Here is a 17426-nt window from a genome sequence, read left to right as displayed (position 1 = left end):
CAAAGGATTGTACTGTTACCCCTATATAAGCTAGAAAGTCTACAGAGGAGCCATAAGAACATAAGAACAAGCCAGCTGGATCAGACCAAAGTCCATCTAGTCCAGCTCTCTGCTACTCGCAGTGGCCCACCAGGTGCCTTTGGGAGCTCACATGTAGGATGTGAACGCAATGGCCTTCTAGGCTAAGCTGTTGCTCCGGATCACCTCGGTTCTGTTAAGGCATTTGCAATCTCAGATCAAAAGAGGACGTAAGATTGGTATTGCCATAAATCGACTTCTCCTCCATAAATCTGTCCAAGCCCCTTTTAAAGCTATCCAGGTTAGTATGGGCCATCACCACCTCCCCTGTGGTAGCAGCATATTCCAAACACCAATCACACGCTGCGTGAAGGAAGTGTTTCCTTTTATTCGTCCTAATTCTTCCCCCCCAGCATTTTCAATGAATGCCCCCTGGTTCTAGTATTGTGAGAAAGAGAGAAAAATTTCTCTCTGTCAACATTTTCTACCCCATGCATATAATTTTGTAGACTTCCTAATCATATCCCTCAGCCGCCTCCTCTCCAAACTAAAGAGTCCCAAACGCTGCAGCCTCTCTTCATAGGGAAGGCTGCTCCAGTCCCTCAATAATCATCCCTTCAAGTGTTGCCCCCCTTCTCTGCACTTTTCTATCTCCTCAATATCCTTTTTGAGATGCGGCGACCAGAACTGGACACAGTAATCCAAGTGCGGTCAGCATCTTCACTGCTTTTATAAGTAAGGGCATGACAATCTTTTGCAGTTTTATTATCACCTTTTCTAATGATCCCCAGCATAGAGTTTTCTGCCTTTTTTCACAGCTGCCATGCATTGAGTTGACATTCCTGTATGGAACTATCAACTAAGACGCCTAAATCCCTTTTCCTGGTCTGTGACTGATAGCACTGGACCCCTGTAGTGTGTATGTGAAGTTTGGATTTTTGGGTTCCCTATGTGTGCATCACTCTTCTACATTTTGCTACATTGAACTGCATTTGCCATTTCTGAGCCCACTTTCATCTAATTTATCAAGGTCCGCTTGAGCTCATTGCAATCCTTTGTGGTTCTCACCACCCTACATACAATTTGGTATCATCTGCAAACTCTACACCACGCTACCCACCCCCCCTACTTCCAGGTCATTTATGAATAGGTTAAAGAGCACTGGTCCCAAACGGGATCCTTGGGGACACCACTCCCGACATCTCTCCATTGTGAGAACCTCTATTCCCATTTACATAACCCACTCCCCTTTGTTTCCTGTTTCTCAACCACAGTTTTTAATCCATAGGGAGGACTTCCCCTCTTATTCCCTTCTTCATTGCTGAGTTTTCTCAAGCAGTCTCTGGGTGAGGAACTTTTTGTCAAAAGCCTCCTTTGGAAATCCAAGAAGTACAATGTCCACTGGTTCACACTCCTGTCCACATGCCTGTTTTACACCCCCTCAAAGAACTCTAGTAAGTTTGTAAGACAGGATTTGTTCTCTCTGCAGTGCAAAAGCCATATGCTGACTCTTTTCTCAGCAGGTCTTGCTTTTCTTACATTACAAGTTTAATAATCTTTTATCTTTAATGATAGATTCTACTAATTTACTCATAGGAACAGATGTCAAACTGACTGGCCTGTAATTTCCCGGGTCCCCCCCCCCCTAGATCCTTTTCTTAAAGATCATGGTGTGACGTTGGCTATCTCTTCCAGTCTTCAGGGATGGAGCCTGATTTCAGGGATAAGTTGCATATTAAAGTGAGAAGATCAGCAATTTCATGCTTGAGCTCTTTAAGAACTCTTGGGTGAATGCAATCTGGGCCAGGGGATTTGGTAACATTTAGTTTATCAATTTAAAAATGTTTTTGCATCCATGTGTTCCCTTACGTGCACTGGGGGTTAACGGCTTCACAATTCCTATCTGAAGGGCCATCTCTCCCTTTACAACAATCTGTGTCAGTTATGTTCCTGTAACTGGCTTTTTGTTTGTCATTCTTACATGCACAGACCCAGGAGAATATGTTCCTCATCTGCCTGATCTGTGCTTTCTTGGTTTCAGCAGTCAGCGCCACTGTTATGGAGTGGACTTTTGGATGAACTAAGGAGAGAAACCTGCTCCTTTTTCAAATGAGGTTTGAAAGCAGCACTATTTGGTAGAATGTTTTAATAGTGGCTTTGGGAGGTGTCTCCAAAATTGCTGGAATAGGAGTCTTTTGATTTTTTAGGATGAGTTAAGCAGCATTTTTTGGTATTTGGTTTTTTGTTTGTATTTTTGCTGTTGTGGATCTCATTACGTATCTTTTGTGAAGCACCTGGAGCCATCAGAAAAATAAAGGAGACGGATGTTTTAAATAATTACACAGGCTACACACACAACCATTTAAATCCCATTCTCCCTACTACCCCTGCTGCATCAGGTCACAAATTTGTAATTCCTTTTTATAATCTATCCCTGAAACATCTCTGTCTTCTTCTCCATGTTACAGGTTTTAGCTATACGCCCCTTTTCTTGAGAACTCGCACATCAACAAATCATCTCTTCAAAATGCAGCCACTAGCATTCATTGGATGGGATTAGCTTGTTAACACTGGTCTAAATTGGCTCCAGAGCTTCTGCTATTGCATTGGAATTGTGAGATTGTACAGGCTACAGAAATGGGAGTAGAGTTGTTACAGTATTCACATGCTCAAGTGTGCTTCCAGTTGTCTACCTCATCACACAGTTACAGAATGTATTTAAAATATTCATAACATTATTTAAGATAATAAATTGTAGGCTGACATTGGATTGTTTTGACTTTATGTTCATCCATAGAAAGAATAATACTAATAATCACTGCTGAGGATAACTTATGCAAAAGAATTCTCTGATAAAGATAGATATCCTGCCTGCTTCTTTTGAAACCATTATCTGTCTCTTTCTGTTTCATTTTTCAGTTTGCTGCTGGAGTTTCAACTCAGCTCAACATTTCACTGTGACCTTTCTGATCATTGTGACCTTTCTTATATGTACAGTCAGCACAAATTTTTGCACATCATAATCATAAGCTGCATTTTAGAGTAATGTCTTTGATATGCAATTGGAGTCACTAGCCTGGGTTTCAATTGCTAGACCTGGATTCATCAGATTTTTAAAGAACTTTTAAATTATAAATGGGCTAAATGTGTTGTCAATGTGGTTATAGTTCGAAAAGAGAATGCAATCCTTCCGCGTAAAAAATGTTCTTTACACAAGTCAAGGGCAGTTGTTGGAAAACAAAGCTGTGATTTTCATTTAGTCTTTTGATTGGGTTGTTCAATGTAACAATATCTTACCAATGAGATTGTCTGTAGGGCAGGGAGGGCTAATGAATAATAGGCTGTTTCCGCACGGGCATTTAATGGCGGCCTGGAGACTGCAAAAACGCCGTCTCCAGGCCACCATTCGCACAGGGGGCGCAGCTGCATCGCAGCCGCGCTGCCCGACCGCTGCCCGACCGCCGCCCGACCGCCGCGAAGCCGGCGTTTCCCCAGAGCGCTTGGAAGCGCTCTTGTTGGGGAAACGCCGCCGGCCGCTGCCGGTGCCAACGGCAGCCAAGCTTCGAGACGCCTCCCCCACCTCGTGACGGGGTTACCTTGTCCCCGGGCTCTTCAGCGTGTCACCGAGGTTTGGGATCGCCCCAGCCACTGGAGCAGGCGCCGCAGGGCCAGGGCGCGTCTCTCCAGGCCTCGGCGAAGCAACAGACGTGGAGGCCCCGGTTATGCCGGGTCGGTTACGCCGATGCTTTCCGCGGGGCCGGCTGCCCGGCTCTTTCCAGGACCGGCCGTGCGGACGGTCTCAGCGTCGTCGGGTCGGCGTCGGAAACGCCGACCCGGCCGCTTCCGCCTTCGTGCGGAAACGGCCATACTTTGCTTCTTTCTGGTGTGTGGTGGGAGGGGGAGGTCCTCATGCTGCAATTTTTAGCTGGGTTGTATATTATTTCCTCATGCATACTAGATTTTGATGTTGTTGGAACAGTAGGCACATTGCCCTTATAATTCACATTGACCCTGAGATGGCACTTTAGAACTGACAAACAGGCATTCCCAGCTGGAGTTACTGACTGGGTTGGGTGTGCGTGTGTGACTGTATCCAGTCCATTTTAAAATGAAGTCCCATTTTAGCTATTCAGACTAGTGACAGCAGAGTTTGAATTCTGAGGATCAGTTCTGTGAGAAAGAAGAGGGACTGAAAGGAACAGGGAAGCTGCATGTGGTGTTGGGAGTTCCAGAACTGGAGCTCCCAGCATTTTTGTTTCCCTAAAAATCAGACACATGGGGATCCAATTTAGATCAAGATCATAGGGCCCATGAATTGTTACAAGAAGCTGCTTGGGGAAGTATACCTGTTTCAGTATGTGCATGTTTTCTGCAAGAAGGCAAATATTGAAATGGTGGCTCTCCAAGGTTGTCTCATTTCAGAAAAATGGTATGGCTTCAGAAAGGGGAAAGCCCCTTTCTTTCACACTGTGGTTCCACTTCGAATCAAGCATATGAAAAAGAAGAAGAGTTGGATTTATATCTCCCCTTTCTCTCCTGTAGGAGACTCAAAGGGGCTTACAAAATCCTTTCCCTTCTCCCCTCACAACAAACACCCTGTGAGGTAGGGCGGGCTGAGAGAGCTCAGAAGAACTGTGACTAGCCCAGCTGTCGTGTGTGGGAGTGCACAAGCTGATTTGAGTTCCCCAGATAAGCCTCCACAGCTCAAGCGGCAGAACGGGGAATCAAACCCGGTTCCTCCAAATTAGAGTACACCTGCTCTTAACCACTATGCAACTTCTGCTCTGCTTTTAGAGAAATAAACACTAAGAAAAAACATTTTTACTAAGTCATGGTGAATGAGATAAAAAAGGCTAATCATTCATTTTTCTTTGTCTTTCAGAACAATGATTCCCGTCACTGAATTTCGCCAGTTCTCAGAACAGCAGCCAGCCTTCCGTGTGCTGAAGCCATGGTGGGATGTATTTACAGATTATCTCTCTGTAGCTATGCTGATGATTGGAGTGTTTGGCTGCACATTACAGGTAAATAAACATTTCATTATTAAGATAGTAGGGAAATGCAACAGTTTCCTGACAATATTTCTGGACATAATCTGTCCAAAGGAGAAATTTTCCCTCTTCCACAATCATGGTATAGATATAAAAGCAAGGGAAGGGTATAGAGATATAAAAGAAAATGTAAGAAGCAGCTACTTAATTTTTTTCAGCCAGATTTTGTTAATCACAGCTGATTTCAGAATCAATATACGAAGGTGTTACTGAACATTTTGCTGGTATCAGTTGTATTTTCTGCACAGCAGAAGTCTTGAGGATGTTATCAGAAGCATTTTGGGGAAGATGTTTGCACTGCTCTCTCCCTCCAAATATCTTCAAGACATTTTATTTCTCTCAACCCAGGTGTGCTGCAGGCAGACAGGAGCTAGAGTGTGGCCGGGCGATCCAGAGTCAAGGCAGGCAGCATGCAAGGCATGGTCGGCCAGTTCAGAGTCATGGCATGCAGCAGGCAAATGCATAGTCAAAACCAATTCAGAGTCAGGGCAGGCAGCAGGCACATGTAAGGTCAAGGCAGTCTGAAGTCAAGGCACAAGCAGGAGATCAGGCAAGCAGACTGAGAGCCAGCAGTCCAAGGGAGACCAGGCACATGGAGCTTACCAGGAAGTGCACTTGTTGCTCCAAGGCAGAGCTTATATAGAGAGTTCTGGTTCTGAAGCTGGGATCCTGCAAGGACTCAGTCCTCCTCAGATGCAAATGCATCCATTTCACAGAGCCTTTTGCCATACCTAGCTGCAATGCGAGCACTTTTCCTTTGTAACTGTAGCCTCTGCCTCTGTCTCCTTTGTGCAGCCGGCTCGTTAACTTGGCTTCTCTGAGATCCCTGATGGCTCTCCCAGCTTCATGGCATCAGACTCTGCCTTGGCTTGCAGGGAAGAATTTGGAGCTGACTCTGCTGCCTGCACCTCCTCGTGAAGAGTCAGCTCTGACTCCACTGTGTCATCAGGCTCTGAAAGAGTTCTGAAGAACTGTGACTAGCCCAAGGTTACCCAGTAGGTTTCATGTACAGGAGTGGGGAAAGAAACCCAGTTCACCAGATTACAGTCCACTGCTCATGTGGAGGAGGCGGGAATCAAACCCAGTTCTCCAGATTAGAGTCCACTGCTCCCAACCACTACACCATGCTGGTTCTCTGGTAAAATTGATCAGATTTCTCTGATTTAAAAACAAAACAAACAAACCTGTAGTAGTGTGTTATTCTAAAGCAGAACTACCCATGCATCAGAAAAAACTGGCACATGTGCAGCATTGTGTCTAGGAGTAGCACAATCCTAGAATCCTTTCCAGCAAAGGAGCCGGACTGCTTTCTTTCTCAACCAGTCCCCAGACTCCTGTCCCTCCCTCTCCTCAAGTGTTAGGCCCCTTCCGCACATGCAGAATAATGCACTTTCAATCCACTTTCAGTGCACTTTGTAGCTGGATTTTACTACGTGGAATAGCACAATCGACTTGCAGAAAATTGTGAAAGTGGATTGAAAATGCATTATTCTGCATGTGCAGAAGAGGTCTTATTGTTGTATGCAAGAGGGACTACATTTGTATGATGTGCTGGAAATAGTGTTATTGCGTATTATATATCCAAAAAGCTATGGGGAAATGGACATGAAGAGTTGGTACTACCCAAGACCACATGCAGCTGTGGAATGCTATTCACAGTTACCCCATGTGCCAGCCTGCAACAGAAGTGACTGGATACGTTTTATATTGGAAGTCTTGAAGTGATGTCCTGACCAGAAAAAAAAATCAGTCCCCAGTGGCACTGGGGTCAACATTGACAGTGACAAAAAAATGGTGGAGGATAGGTCCACTGTGAAAATGCACAGGAGAGCTGCGTTCCCTTTCATTCAAGCACAAGAAGTACCTTTCCTTCCAGATCTGTGGGAAACAGAGGCACTACAATGCCATGCTTGAAAAGATCCTTTTTTCCTGGTTTTAAATCATGTGGAATTTTCTGCAGAAAAACCAGGCAGTACATGATTCCTGCACGAGTGGAAAATGGTGTCATGAGAAAACAAAATAAAGCAAAAATCCACACACAAAGGTTGATGAAATGGGGAAGAGTCTCTATGTGGAAACACCCTAGGATGGGTTTCTTGGTTGTCTGTGTGTCTGTTTTCTGGTTCAGTTCCCAACTTGCCTCCAGACCATCAGTTCTATCAGTTCTGGGTTCCTTCCATGAGTCAGAAGGTTTAACAAACTGTGCAGGGAAGACGCATACGCTGGTAGTTGTCTGATTGAGGATTGTAACACCATCAATTTCTAATATTTATTTTGCTGAAGTAAGTGCATCTGAAATGCACATATACTTAAAACTCCAGGAAATGGCTTTTTAAAAAATCAAATATTTGCATTTCTGAATATCACATTTTTATTCATGTACTCTGTTGTTAAAAAGAAGACTGTATTTCCCATCGAAATGAATCAGAGTTGCTCTGTGGGCATAAATCTGGGATAACTCAAAACAAGACCCATACATCTTATGTGTTAATGATAATGGTACTAAATATTTAATTTAGGGGCAGAATTCTGCAGGGTATTTGGTTCCTGTTAGACATATGAGAGACGAAAGCATTCTGATACTCTCCCAAACATTCTCTAACTGTATGCATGATAGGAACATTTTGCTTTGCATGCTGTTTAGAAACAAGAACTGTACGTAGTGAAGCTTGTACTTGAGTGTGAAACCCTTTTTATCCATGGAACTGGCCCAATTTAAGTTCAGGCATGAAGATCCTTTTCCTGCTGTATCTTAACTATGTTTTGAAGGGAAGCAGTTTCTTGCAGACTTGTGTAGCAAGATTGTCCATTTCTCTGGGCAAGCCCAGAGAATGAGTGGAACAAATAAATCTGACACCCATGTTGGTTTTGCCCCATAATTGTCTGTCTTGAAGAATCTGCGGGGACTGCAATTGTACAGCATACCGTACTTGTCCCATTGTTGTTTGTTTCTCCCAACATGAGCAGATTTCCAGTGCAACAGAACTGTAACAGATGGCTAGAGGGAGGAGAAAAATTGCAGTGGAGAAGTGCTAGAGCTGGCATTCTTTCTAAGACAACTGTGTTCCATCCTTACTCATTTCCATGCTATGGATGCACACCACCCTAAATATACGTGCATCTGATGCAGTGAGGCCTGACTCACAAAAACTTATGGTGATATAAATGGAGCACATCTTTAACATGCCACATGTTAACATGTTTGATTTTGCAGCATGAGAACATAGCTATTCCTCTGAATTGATTCTCCTAAGATTCATGCCTTTAATCTTGAAAACCCAAATTTTTAACAGGTTCCCTATGCAAATGTTCTGTAATACCGGGTTTGACTCACATTTTGTTCCAACGTGATTATAGATTTGTATTGAAATATCAATCATTTCTCCTTTCCCCTATATTTAATTCTAATATTCCAAAATAATTGCAGAAAGGGGTTCTCAAAACACTCCCTTTAACAGAAAATATTCCTCCTATAGAGAACATAACCAGGCCATACTCTCTTGTCACATCCTGTTTTCCATCTTTGTCCCATGTCTGAAGCTCCAAGGCATGATTTGCCAGTGAATGCGTAATGACGTTATTCTTCCACGAAGTGAGGTCATTGTACATGTGCCCCTTCTTTTCTGCATGGTACGGGAAAGTAAAACTATGCTGTACATGTTCAGCTTTCATCTCTGGCTCTGGGTGCTGATACAGTCAGCTAGAAAAAAAATGCTGCAATCCCAATGCACTTCTGGGATGGTGCAGATTACATATACATTTTATTTAAAAATAATTAATGAAGTAAAAAATTGACAGTATTATGGGTTAGTAGTACTGTAGATTGCACATTTATTAATTCCAAATTAGGCACATTGTGTCCTTTCTTTGTAGTACTCATTGTTTACGCTCATCATATTATAACATGGGTTTTTGTTTGTTTCAGGTTATGCAGGACAAGATTATATGCCTTCCAAAAAGAGTGCAACCTCCACAGAACGACTCTAACTTTCCCAATATGTCAAATGTGGTCTCCAATGCAACCCCATCTCTTCCACCCAAGCCATCCACTCCTCCTGCCACTGTTGAAATGAAGGGACTCAAGACTGACCTAGACCTCCAACAGTATAGCTTTATAAACCAAATGTGTTATGAACGTGCGCTCCACTGGTATGCAAAGTACTTCCCTTACCTAGTTCTTATACATACTTTGATCTTCATGCTGTGTAGCAACTTTTGGTTCAAATTCCCTGGGTCGAGCTCAAAGATTGAACACTTTATCTCCATTCTAGGGAAGTGCTTTGATTCTCCTTGGACAACAAGGGCTTTATCTGAGGTATCTGGTGAAGACTCTGAGGAGAAGGATAACAGGAAGAACACCATCAGCAGGTCAAACACTATTCAGCCGAGCACCGAAGGGACTTTGGTCAAAACTCAGTCTTTGAGATCTATACCTGAAAAGTTCATTGTGGATAAAGGAACACCAGGGGCCCTGGATAAAAAAGAGGGAGAACAGGCCAAAGCATTGTTTGAGAAAGTGAAGAAGTTCCGACTGCACGTTGAGGAAGGTGATCTGCTGTATGCTATGTATGTTCGCCAGACTGTGCTGAAAGTCATTAAATTTCTCATCATTATTGCATATAACAGCGCACTTGTTTCAAAAGTTCAATTTACTGTGGATTGCAATGTTGACATACAGGACATGACAGGATATAAGCATTTTTCATGCAATCATACTATGGCCCATCTGTTTTCTAAACTTTCCTTCTGCTATCTCTGCTTTGTGAGTATCTATGGATTCACATGCCTTTACACTTTGTACTGGTTGTTCTATCGCTCACTCAAAGAATATTCTTTTGAGTATGTCCGTCAAGAGACTGGGATTGATGACATTCCAGATGTCAGAAACGATTTCGCTTTTATGCTGCACATGATAGACCAATACGATCCTTTGTATTCCAAAAGATTTGCTGTCTTTCTCTCAGAGGTCAGTGAAAACAAATTGAAACAGCTGAATCTAAATAATGAATGGACTGCAGATAAATTAAGACAGAGGCTGCAGATGAATGCCCATAATCGTTTGGAGCTTCAGCTGTTTATGCTGTCTGGACTTCCTGATACAGTTTTCGGAATTACAGAGCTGCAGTCATTGAAACTTGAAATCATTAACAATGTCATGATACCAGCCACTGTAGCACAACTGGATAATCTCCAAGAGCTCTCATTGTATCAGTGCTCTGCAAAGATCCACAGTGCAGCACTGGTATTTTTGAAAGAAAATCTTAAAGTTCTCAATGTCAAGTTTGATGACTTCAGGGAGTTACCACCATGGATGTACGGACTGAGAAATTTGGAAGAACTGTATTTAATTGGTTCATTGAGTCATGACATTTCTAAAAATATCACTTTGGAATCTTTTCGAGAGCTTAAGAGTCTTAAAGTTCTATACATCAAAAGCAACCTGTCCAAAGTCCCACAGTCAGTGGTTGATGTTTCGAGTCACCTTCAAAAAATGTGTCTTCACAACGATGGCACTAAACTAGTGATGCTCAACAACTTAAAGAAAATGGTCAATTTGACTGAATTAGAGTTAGTGCACTGTGACTTGGAGCGCATTCCCCATGCCATTTTCAGCCTTATCAGCCTCCAAGAATTGGACTTAAAGGAAAACAATCTCAAATCAATAGAGGAGATACTTAGCTTTCAACACCTTAGAAAACTTACAACTCTCAAGCTGTGGCACAACAGCATAACCTATATTCCCGAGCACATAAAGAAACTGACAAGCCTTGAGCGGCTTTATTTTAGCCACAACAAGATAGAGGTTCTCCCATCCCACCTCTTTCTCTGCAACAAAATCAGATATTTAGACTTGTCTTATAATGACATCCGATTCATCCCCCCTGAAATAGGAGTCCTACAAAGTTTACAGTATTTTTCTATCTCTTGCAACAAAGTGGAGAGTGTGCCAGATGAACTGTACTTTTGCAAAAAACTCAAGACGCTGAAGATAGGGAAAAACAACTTGTCCATTCTGTCACCCAAAATTGGACACCTGGTATTTCTGTCTTGCTTAGATATTAAAGGCAACCACCTGGAATTTCTCCCACCAGAACTCAGTGAATGCAAAGCTCTGAAAAAGAGTGGTCTGGTGGTTGAAGACACTTTGTTTGAAACTTTGCCTTTGGATATCCGGGAGCAGATGAAGGCAGAGTGACCTTCCTGCAGTTTTATAGAACATGCCTCTACCAAATGCCTTGTACATAATTAGCTAGTCTGCCTTGGGAGGAGTGGGGGCGGGGGGGGGGTGTCCATTTTAAAAACTATTTGCCTGCATAGACAGACACTTTTTGGACTAAGAAGTGTATATAAAATATATTTTATATATAAACTTTCCATTTTCCCTATATTGTTGTAAATTTTGTTTCTACAATTTGTTTGCCCTGAGACTGTAGAACTCTTAATTTTATTTTATACTGATGAAATTGTTTTTGTCTTCTTTAAAAAAAAGAAAGAAAAGAAATGTGAGCTAGTTCAAATAGGGGCAGTGTGTTTTAAGATTCAGAACACATGTAACACATGCAGAGTAGATGAATGTATGGTTGCTGTAGCAGTTCTAATCAATTCCATCCCTTAAAGTGATAAGTGACCCCTCTGTCTTGTTTTTATCAGTTAGAATTACAGGTCATTGTCGTCTCAGTAGGTCGGAATGCCCTGTTCTTCCTTCTTGGCAGTTCAGGAAGACAGTTCCTTATAGATAAGAGGCACTTCCTGATTTCTGGTTATGGACTGTGAAAGAGCCTTCTGTGCTTCTACTGCTTTTACTCTCTCTTGGGTGGCTATAGAAGCCTTGTTCTCTGGATGATGCTAATTTAAAAAATAATAAAATCAGGCTTTCAGCTAGGATTCAGCTTGCTTTAGTGAAGTTATGTCTGTGAGTCACTGCCTCTGCATCTGGTACTCCCAGCCATGCCAGAGCTTTTGTTACAATTTCAGTTCCAATGAAAGACAATCCATGTGACTTTCATTTTTTAAATTTATTTGCATGTATCCGTTCTCTCTCATGTGTATGTGTGGGTCTTTTCAAATAGAAGTTTTGTCATGGCAATTCATGGGGAATACCCAGAAGTGATTTCTTAGTATTCCTGTCATGTGATTTTCAGAAAGCCTGTCTGTGTGCTGCAAGTGACAGCTGGCTTATGGCTATCCCATAGAGTTTTCAAGGCATAGATGTTCAGAGGTGGTTTGTCATTACCTGCCTTTGCTGGGCTGAGAAAGTTTTGAGATAACTGTGACTAACCCAAAGTCACCCAGCAGGCTTCATGTGGAGGAATAGGGAATCAAACCTGTTCTCTAGATTAGAGTCCACCTCTCTTAACCACTACACCACACTGGCTTTCAGAAGGCATATTTGGATCACAAATGAATGCCAATTTTTATAACCATTTAACTGTCATGTGATTCTGGATATAGTTTGATGGAATTTCTCTAAAGAAATCATGCTCTCTCCCAATGTGAGCGGCAAAGCCCTGTTCGAAATGCTGTAGGCAAAAAATTCCCCAGTTTGATAGCCCGGGTGTAACTCCCATTGACTTACTTCCAACAAAATGTGCATTCTATTACAAAACAAACAATATGCATAACTGTCGAAGGCTTTCACGGCCGGATTCAACTGGTTGTGGTAGGTTTTCCTAGCTGTGTGGCCGTGGTCTGGTGGATCTTGTTCCTGATGTTTCGCCTGCATCTGTGACTGGCATCTTCAGAGGTGTATCACAGAGGGAAGTTTGTTACACACTGTGTCCAGATGCAGGCGAAACGTTAGGAGCAAGATCCACCAGACCACGGCCACACAGCCCGGAAAACCCACTACAACCAATATGCATAACAGTATCCAGCATTACAGAAGGTAGTGGTAAAATCTTTACAAGAGCTTGACTATTTTTCATTTTAAAATTAGTTATTATAATATGATTATAAAATTGGATTGTAACATTATTTGGAATACACAGTCACTGCTATCCAACAAAGTCATCCTCATTTGGAGAAGTCTTCCATGCATGTTGCCATTGTGGATGCGATCCCACAACGGGAGGTACATAGCCATTAGCGCTGAAGTGTCTAGATGCATCATTTGATGTGCACCAGGGCAGAAAATCCTGAACTGGGGAAAACTGGTTGCCTAGAACTAAATTGGAACTTGATGTGCCGTAAGCATTACATTGTTATGTGGACTACATCTGTATTTGCTTTTTGGTAGCCTGCTACATATCCATCCTCCTTCTACACCTGCCACATAAAATACTAGGCCATGAATAGTTGTTCACTGTGTCATATTATCTGCAAGGATAAGCTAAAACTGTTAAAACATTATAGTAGTCATAATAAATCCCTCTTGCATCCACCTCCAAAATAATCCTGTACTAGGTTTATTATATGGAGATTGCAGTGATGTTAATAACTGCACCGTGCCCCTCTAAGCAAATGAACTAGTTAAAGTGAGCAGTATGATAATAACTGCTCATTTTTGACTTGCTCCATAGTGGTGCATTATGCAAGTGCATCAGGCAGTAGGGGTTGGGCATTCATATACACCTGACACATAAATATACCCCCCAAAATACCTTATCAGTATTATTGGGTATCTTCAGCATCCCAAATATAGTCAGGGATTTTGGGGATACCTGAAAAATGGTCCCCAAAATCTTTTCTCTTTTGCCATTCCCTTTGACTCTGATGCAATTGTGCTATGCATTGTTTTGGCTAAAGCTATAAGCAAGGTTGCTGTGGAGTGATTTTGGCTACAGCTATGATCAGACAACCTTCTTCACTTACCAAGCCTTGCTGTACATCTAAGACTGAATTTCTGCTTGCAGTATTCAAATAACAAAAACCACAAATAGCAAGGTGTAATTTTTACTCTGAAAACAGTTGCATTGAAGGATTGCTAGATGATTTGACTCAGTGCTGAGATATGGCTTCAGAACCAGTTTCCTTGAACTGGAAGTGTCTGGTTATTTGTTTACATTATCATTATCTGAATTGTGATCTCTATCTGCATCAACAAGGGATCCAGGGTGTCTCACCAATGCTTTCTGTCACTGGGGTTTGGCCTGTTGAGAGGTCACTATGGGCAGTCTGCATGGAAAGTGTTTATAATTTTGTTCTGACTTTATCATGGTTTTTACTAGTGATTCCTAGAAAATGTAGTTTGATGAGAGTAATGAGAATGTTCTGTTTTAGATCCCTATTGTATAATAAAGGAACGGGAATGCCTGTTCAACCAGCTTAGGTTTACTACTTAGCTCAGTCCTGTGTTTCAAAATGCAACTGTGATCTCCATCAGAGATGGGGTGGTATTTTTTACTCTTAGATGATCAACAAAGCAAGAACTCTACAGTCCTGCCCGTTTTCTTTCCCAGTCCCTGTATTTGAGTCTCTTCAACTTACTTCATCTCACCTTGAATATGTAAAAAAGTCAGTGGTTGGAATGAGATATCCCACCCTGGACTGATCGTGAAAGCAGGTCATTTTGTATGCTTTGGTTCAGTGAGATTTGAGGACGGGAGATGTTCCCTTTTTCTCATATAAACCTAACCACCTAAACCAAAGTGCTGTTGTTGCCAATAAGTATTAACTGCTTAATGTCTCTGTACAATCACTGACTCACTGTACTTAGCAATCATAGATAAGAAATTGGAGATGACAGCCACTGTTACATAACAACACAATCCTAAACTGTGGCGTGTTATGCTCTTTGCCATGTGTACTTATTATAGATGGCTGCTTATCAGATGAAATTTGCTAGTGTAATGGTGATGCATACGTTGTCTCTGTTTTGTATATGTGTGTTTAAGAGTCAGCTAGCCAGTTGTTGGCTAGAAATCTTGTATACATGGGAGAGGAGAATTTCTGGACCCCATACTAAGGTGCAGGATAAAATACAACTCAGTCCATGTATCTGTAGATGCATAAGTGCAATTTCTGCAATGGGTCCACTAGTTTTTTGTTCATTTATTTTTGAGAAAGAGGATTTGGTTGTATACCAGTGTATGCTGGGTCACATGTTACTTTGTGCACTTGGTAAAGAAGTGAATGTGAAGTGCTGTTGTGCATATGGAATTTTCAGCTGGTGATTTGTGTAAACCTGAAACATAACTGCAATTGCTGAAAGAGTTCACCACAACCCTTCAGCCACTCGGTCTGGAGAAGTCTCATTAAACTCCCTGAAACATCTTCAAAATAAGTAAATTAAGGAATGCAAGCTGATTCTCTAGTATCTGCTATTCATGTGTGTATATCAAAAAACATCTATTATTGTGACTAATATTGTATTGCATGTTTTAGGTGGCATATCCTTTTCTAAACAGAAATTGCAGATATCCTTTATTTGCTATAGTTTTTAATGTTTTATAATAATTTTAAATTATAATTGTAAAACAATTGTTATATTATGAAGCAAGCTCAGGTAAATGGACTGTTAAACTTCTTTTTTATTTATATTACTGTCATTGGTGTATTTGCAAAATGGTATCATAATGCATTTGAAATGCTTCTGCTGAGAAAAGACAGTTTTATTAATTCTGCCTTAGGGCAGGAAATCATGTCAGCGAAAAACTGCCATATGTACTCAGTCATTTACTTACTAAGAGACACAAATATATATGCATATATTATCATTACAGAAAACCATGGTCCTCTAGTCCAAATCAATTTTTAGTCATGGTCCAGTAGTAATAGGTATTTCATCCTTTTAAAATACAGTGGTTTCAAAAACTGGTGCAATATGGTGGAAATCAGGGTTTGCCTAAACTAAGCGTCTAATTCTAAAATAGGTTGGAATAAGATGGTATTCACAAGGCGCAATTCCCAACAGGAACTTTCTGTGGAGCACTGTCTGTATTGTGTAGTTAAGGAAACATTTGACATAATCACATTCATTTCTCCACCCTGTTCCTAAATGGCAGCCAATAATACTGGAGTGCAATTAGGGAATCCCATCTGGTGATAACATCATATCAGGGGTTTCTTAACTACATATTACAAGGAGAAAAAAAAACTCAACATGGATTTTCTGTTTTGGCACTAACCCCTTGAAAAGGAAGAAAGGTTTGTATCCTGTCACTGGTTTCAGACAATGGAAAAATGCTTCCATTGTCCTGAGGGTGGGGTGATTATTCCCCCAACACTGCAGCTCCCCTCACTTTGTTGTCTACTCTGCTATTCATGAAGATCCAGTGATCTTCAGTGACAAAATTGGAAGGATCAGTGAGATAGAGTGTGAGGAGGTAAGAAATGTCCAGGAATTTCAGGTGGCTCTGTGAACTTCAGGAGAAGGAAGCGGTGAACTCTGGTTCATAAGTTCTGGTTTTCGATGGATTTTGTCAGATGCAAGCCAGTCTCTGTCTCCAGTCTTAATATTCTTTCAAAGTTGTCTGTTTTGGGTGTTGCACACATTGTTTCAAGGAAGATACATTTATTCAGATCTGACATTGAACATACCTTTCTTATCTGTGTGTGTCCACAGGTTGTGTCAAGCTGTAGCATATCTACCTGACCAAAATAAAAGCTTTGGAATGTGATGTGATATGAACAGGCACCTGAATTCTGTAGCAAGGAACTTCTGTGAATGACAGTAGGCCAGTTTTATGTTCTGTCGTAGTACAGAATACACATTGGGAAACTGAGATCAAATAAAGATTTCTGTCAAATGCTAAGTGTCAGAGAAAAATATTGTGGTTACTATTTCCCTTGCCTTTTGCACCCCTTTGCTTCTTGCATAGTGGCGATCAAACACCCATGTTCTAAACTGCATCATCCTCAATCCTGTTAAGAGTCAAATTAGTGATGTTTATTCATGCAACTACCTTGTTATGGTGGACAGGGTAGGAGTCCTGAGTACTAGGAAGGCCCTTGATAACACCAAATGGTTGAAGGCAGCTGGATATGAGTCTGGTCAGTGCCTGAATAAGTGACTTCATGTGGCTCTCATGTATGCTGTCTTGATGGAATAAAGTCAGGATACAAAGCAATTTCAAAAGGGGTGACATGATGGGGCATTGAACTCTTCTCTACTTTACCTGTCCCCATTCTATCACACCAGTTACTTTTCTCTCAGCCCAACTCACACAATTGAAGGCAGAATGGGGAAAAGAGTGTTTGGGTAATGGATTGCAGAGAGGTATGATGGAGAGGAAGGTGGTGCAGGTCTTCTCCACGTAATCACTTTTAGCTCAATTGAAGTAAATGTGGGTTTTTTAATTTTAAAAAACAAAACATACCTAAAAAAACTCCCATCAATATCTTCCCTGAATTTTACAGATGTTCCCACTGAATACCTTTAGACTAGAAGGTTCTGTGCACAACACAAAAACAAAAATT

General features: G+C 41.5%; 1 protein-coding gene across 2 annotated transcripts; it reads left to right on the top strand.

Moving 5' to 3' along the window:
- Positions 1-4895: 4895 nt before the first annotated feature.
- Positions 4896-11365, top strand: LRRC8C (leucine rich repeat containing 8 VRAC subunit C). Of its 2 annotated transcripts, none has more exons than XM_048499026.1 (2): positions 4896-5042; positions 8995-11365. In XM_048499026.1, exons 1-2 carry the CDS (start codon positions 4905-4907, stop codon positions 11263-11265), a joined length of 2409 nt encoding a protein of 802 aa, XP_048354983.1. In that variant the 5' UTR covers positions 4896-4904; the 3' UTR covers positions 11266-11365. The 2 variants fall into 2 exon arrangements, with proteins under 2 accessions (XP_048354983.1, XP_048354982.1); XM_048499025.1 differs by lacking the exon at positions 4896-5042 and having other exon boundaries at positions 9057-9218; positions 9341-11365.
- Positions 11366-17426: the final 6061 nt, after the last annotated feature.

This window comes from Sphaerodactylus townsendi, linkage group LG05 (assembly GCF_021028975.2).
Source record: "Sphaerodactylus townsendi isolate TG3544 linkage group LG05, MPM_Stown_v2.3, whole genome shotgun sequence".
In the NCBI taxonomy this organism is placed as follows: Eukaryota; Metazoa; Chordata; class Lepidosauria; order Squamata; family Sphaerodactylidae; genus Sphaerodactylus; species Sphaerodactylus townsendi.
Note: the sequence above shows the minus strand (reverse complement) of the source record. Positions and strands in the feature narration are given on the sequence as shown.

What these genes read in the sequence shown, in the direction of transcription:
- LRRC8C (XM_048499026.1), top strand. Translation starts at nt 4,905, where the DNA reads ATGATTCCCGTCACTGAATTTCGCCAGTTCTCAGAACAGCAGCCAGCC. An exon ending in TGTTTGGCTGCACATTACAG is followed by an intron (nt 5,043 to 8,994) that starts GTAAATAAACAT and finishes TGTTTGTTTCAG; the next exon opens with GTTATGCAGGACAAGATTAT.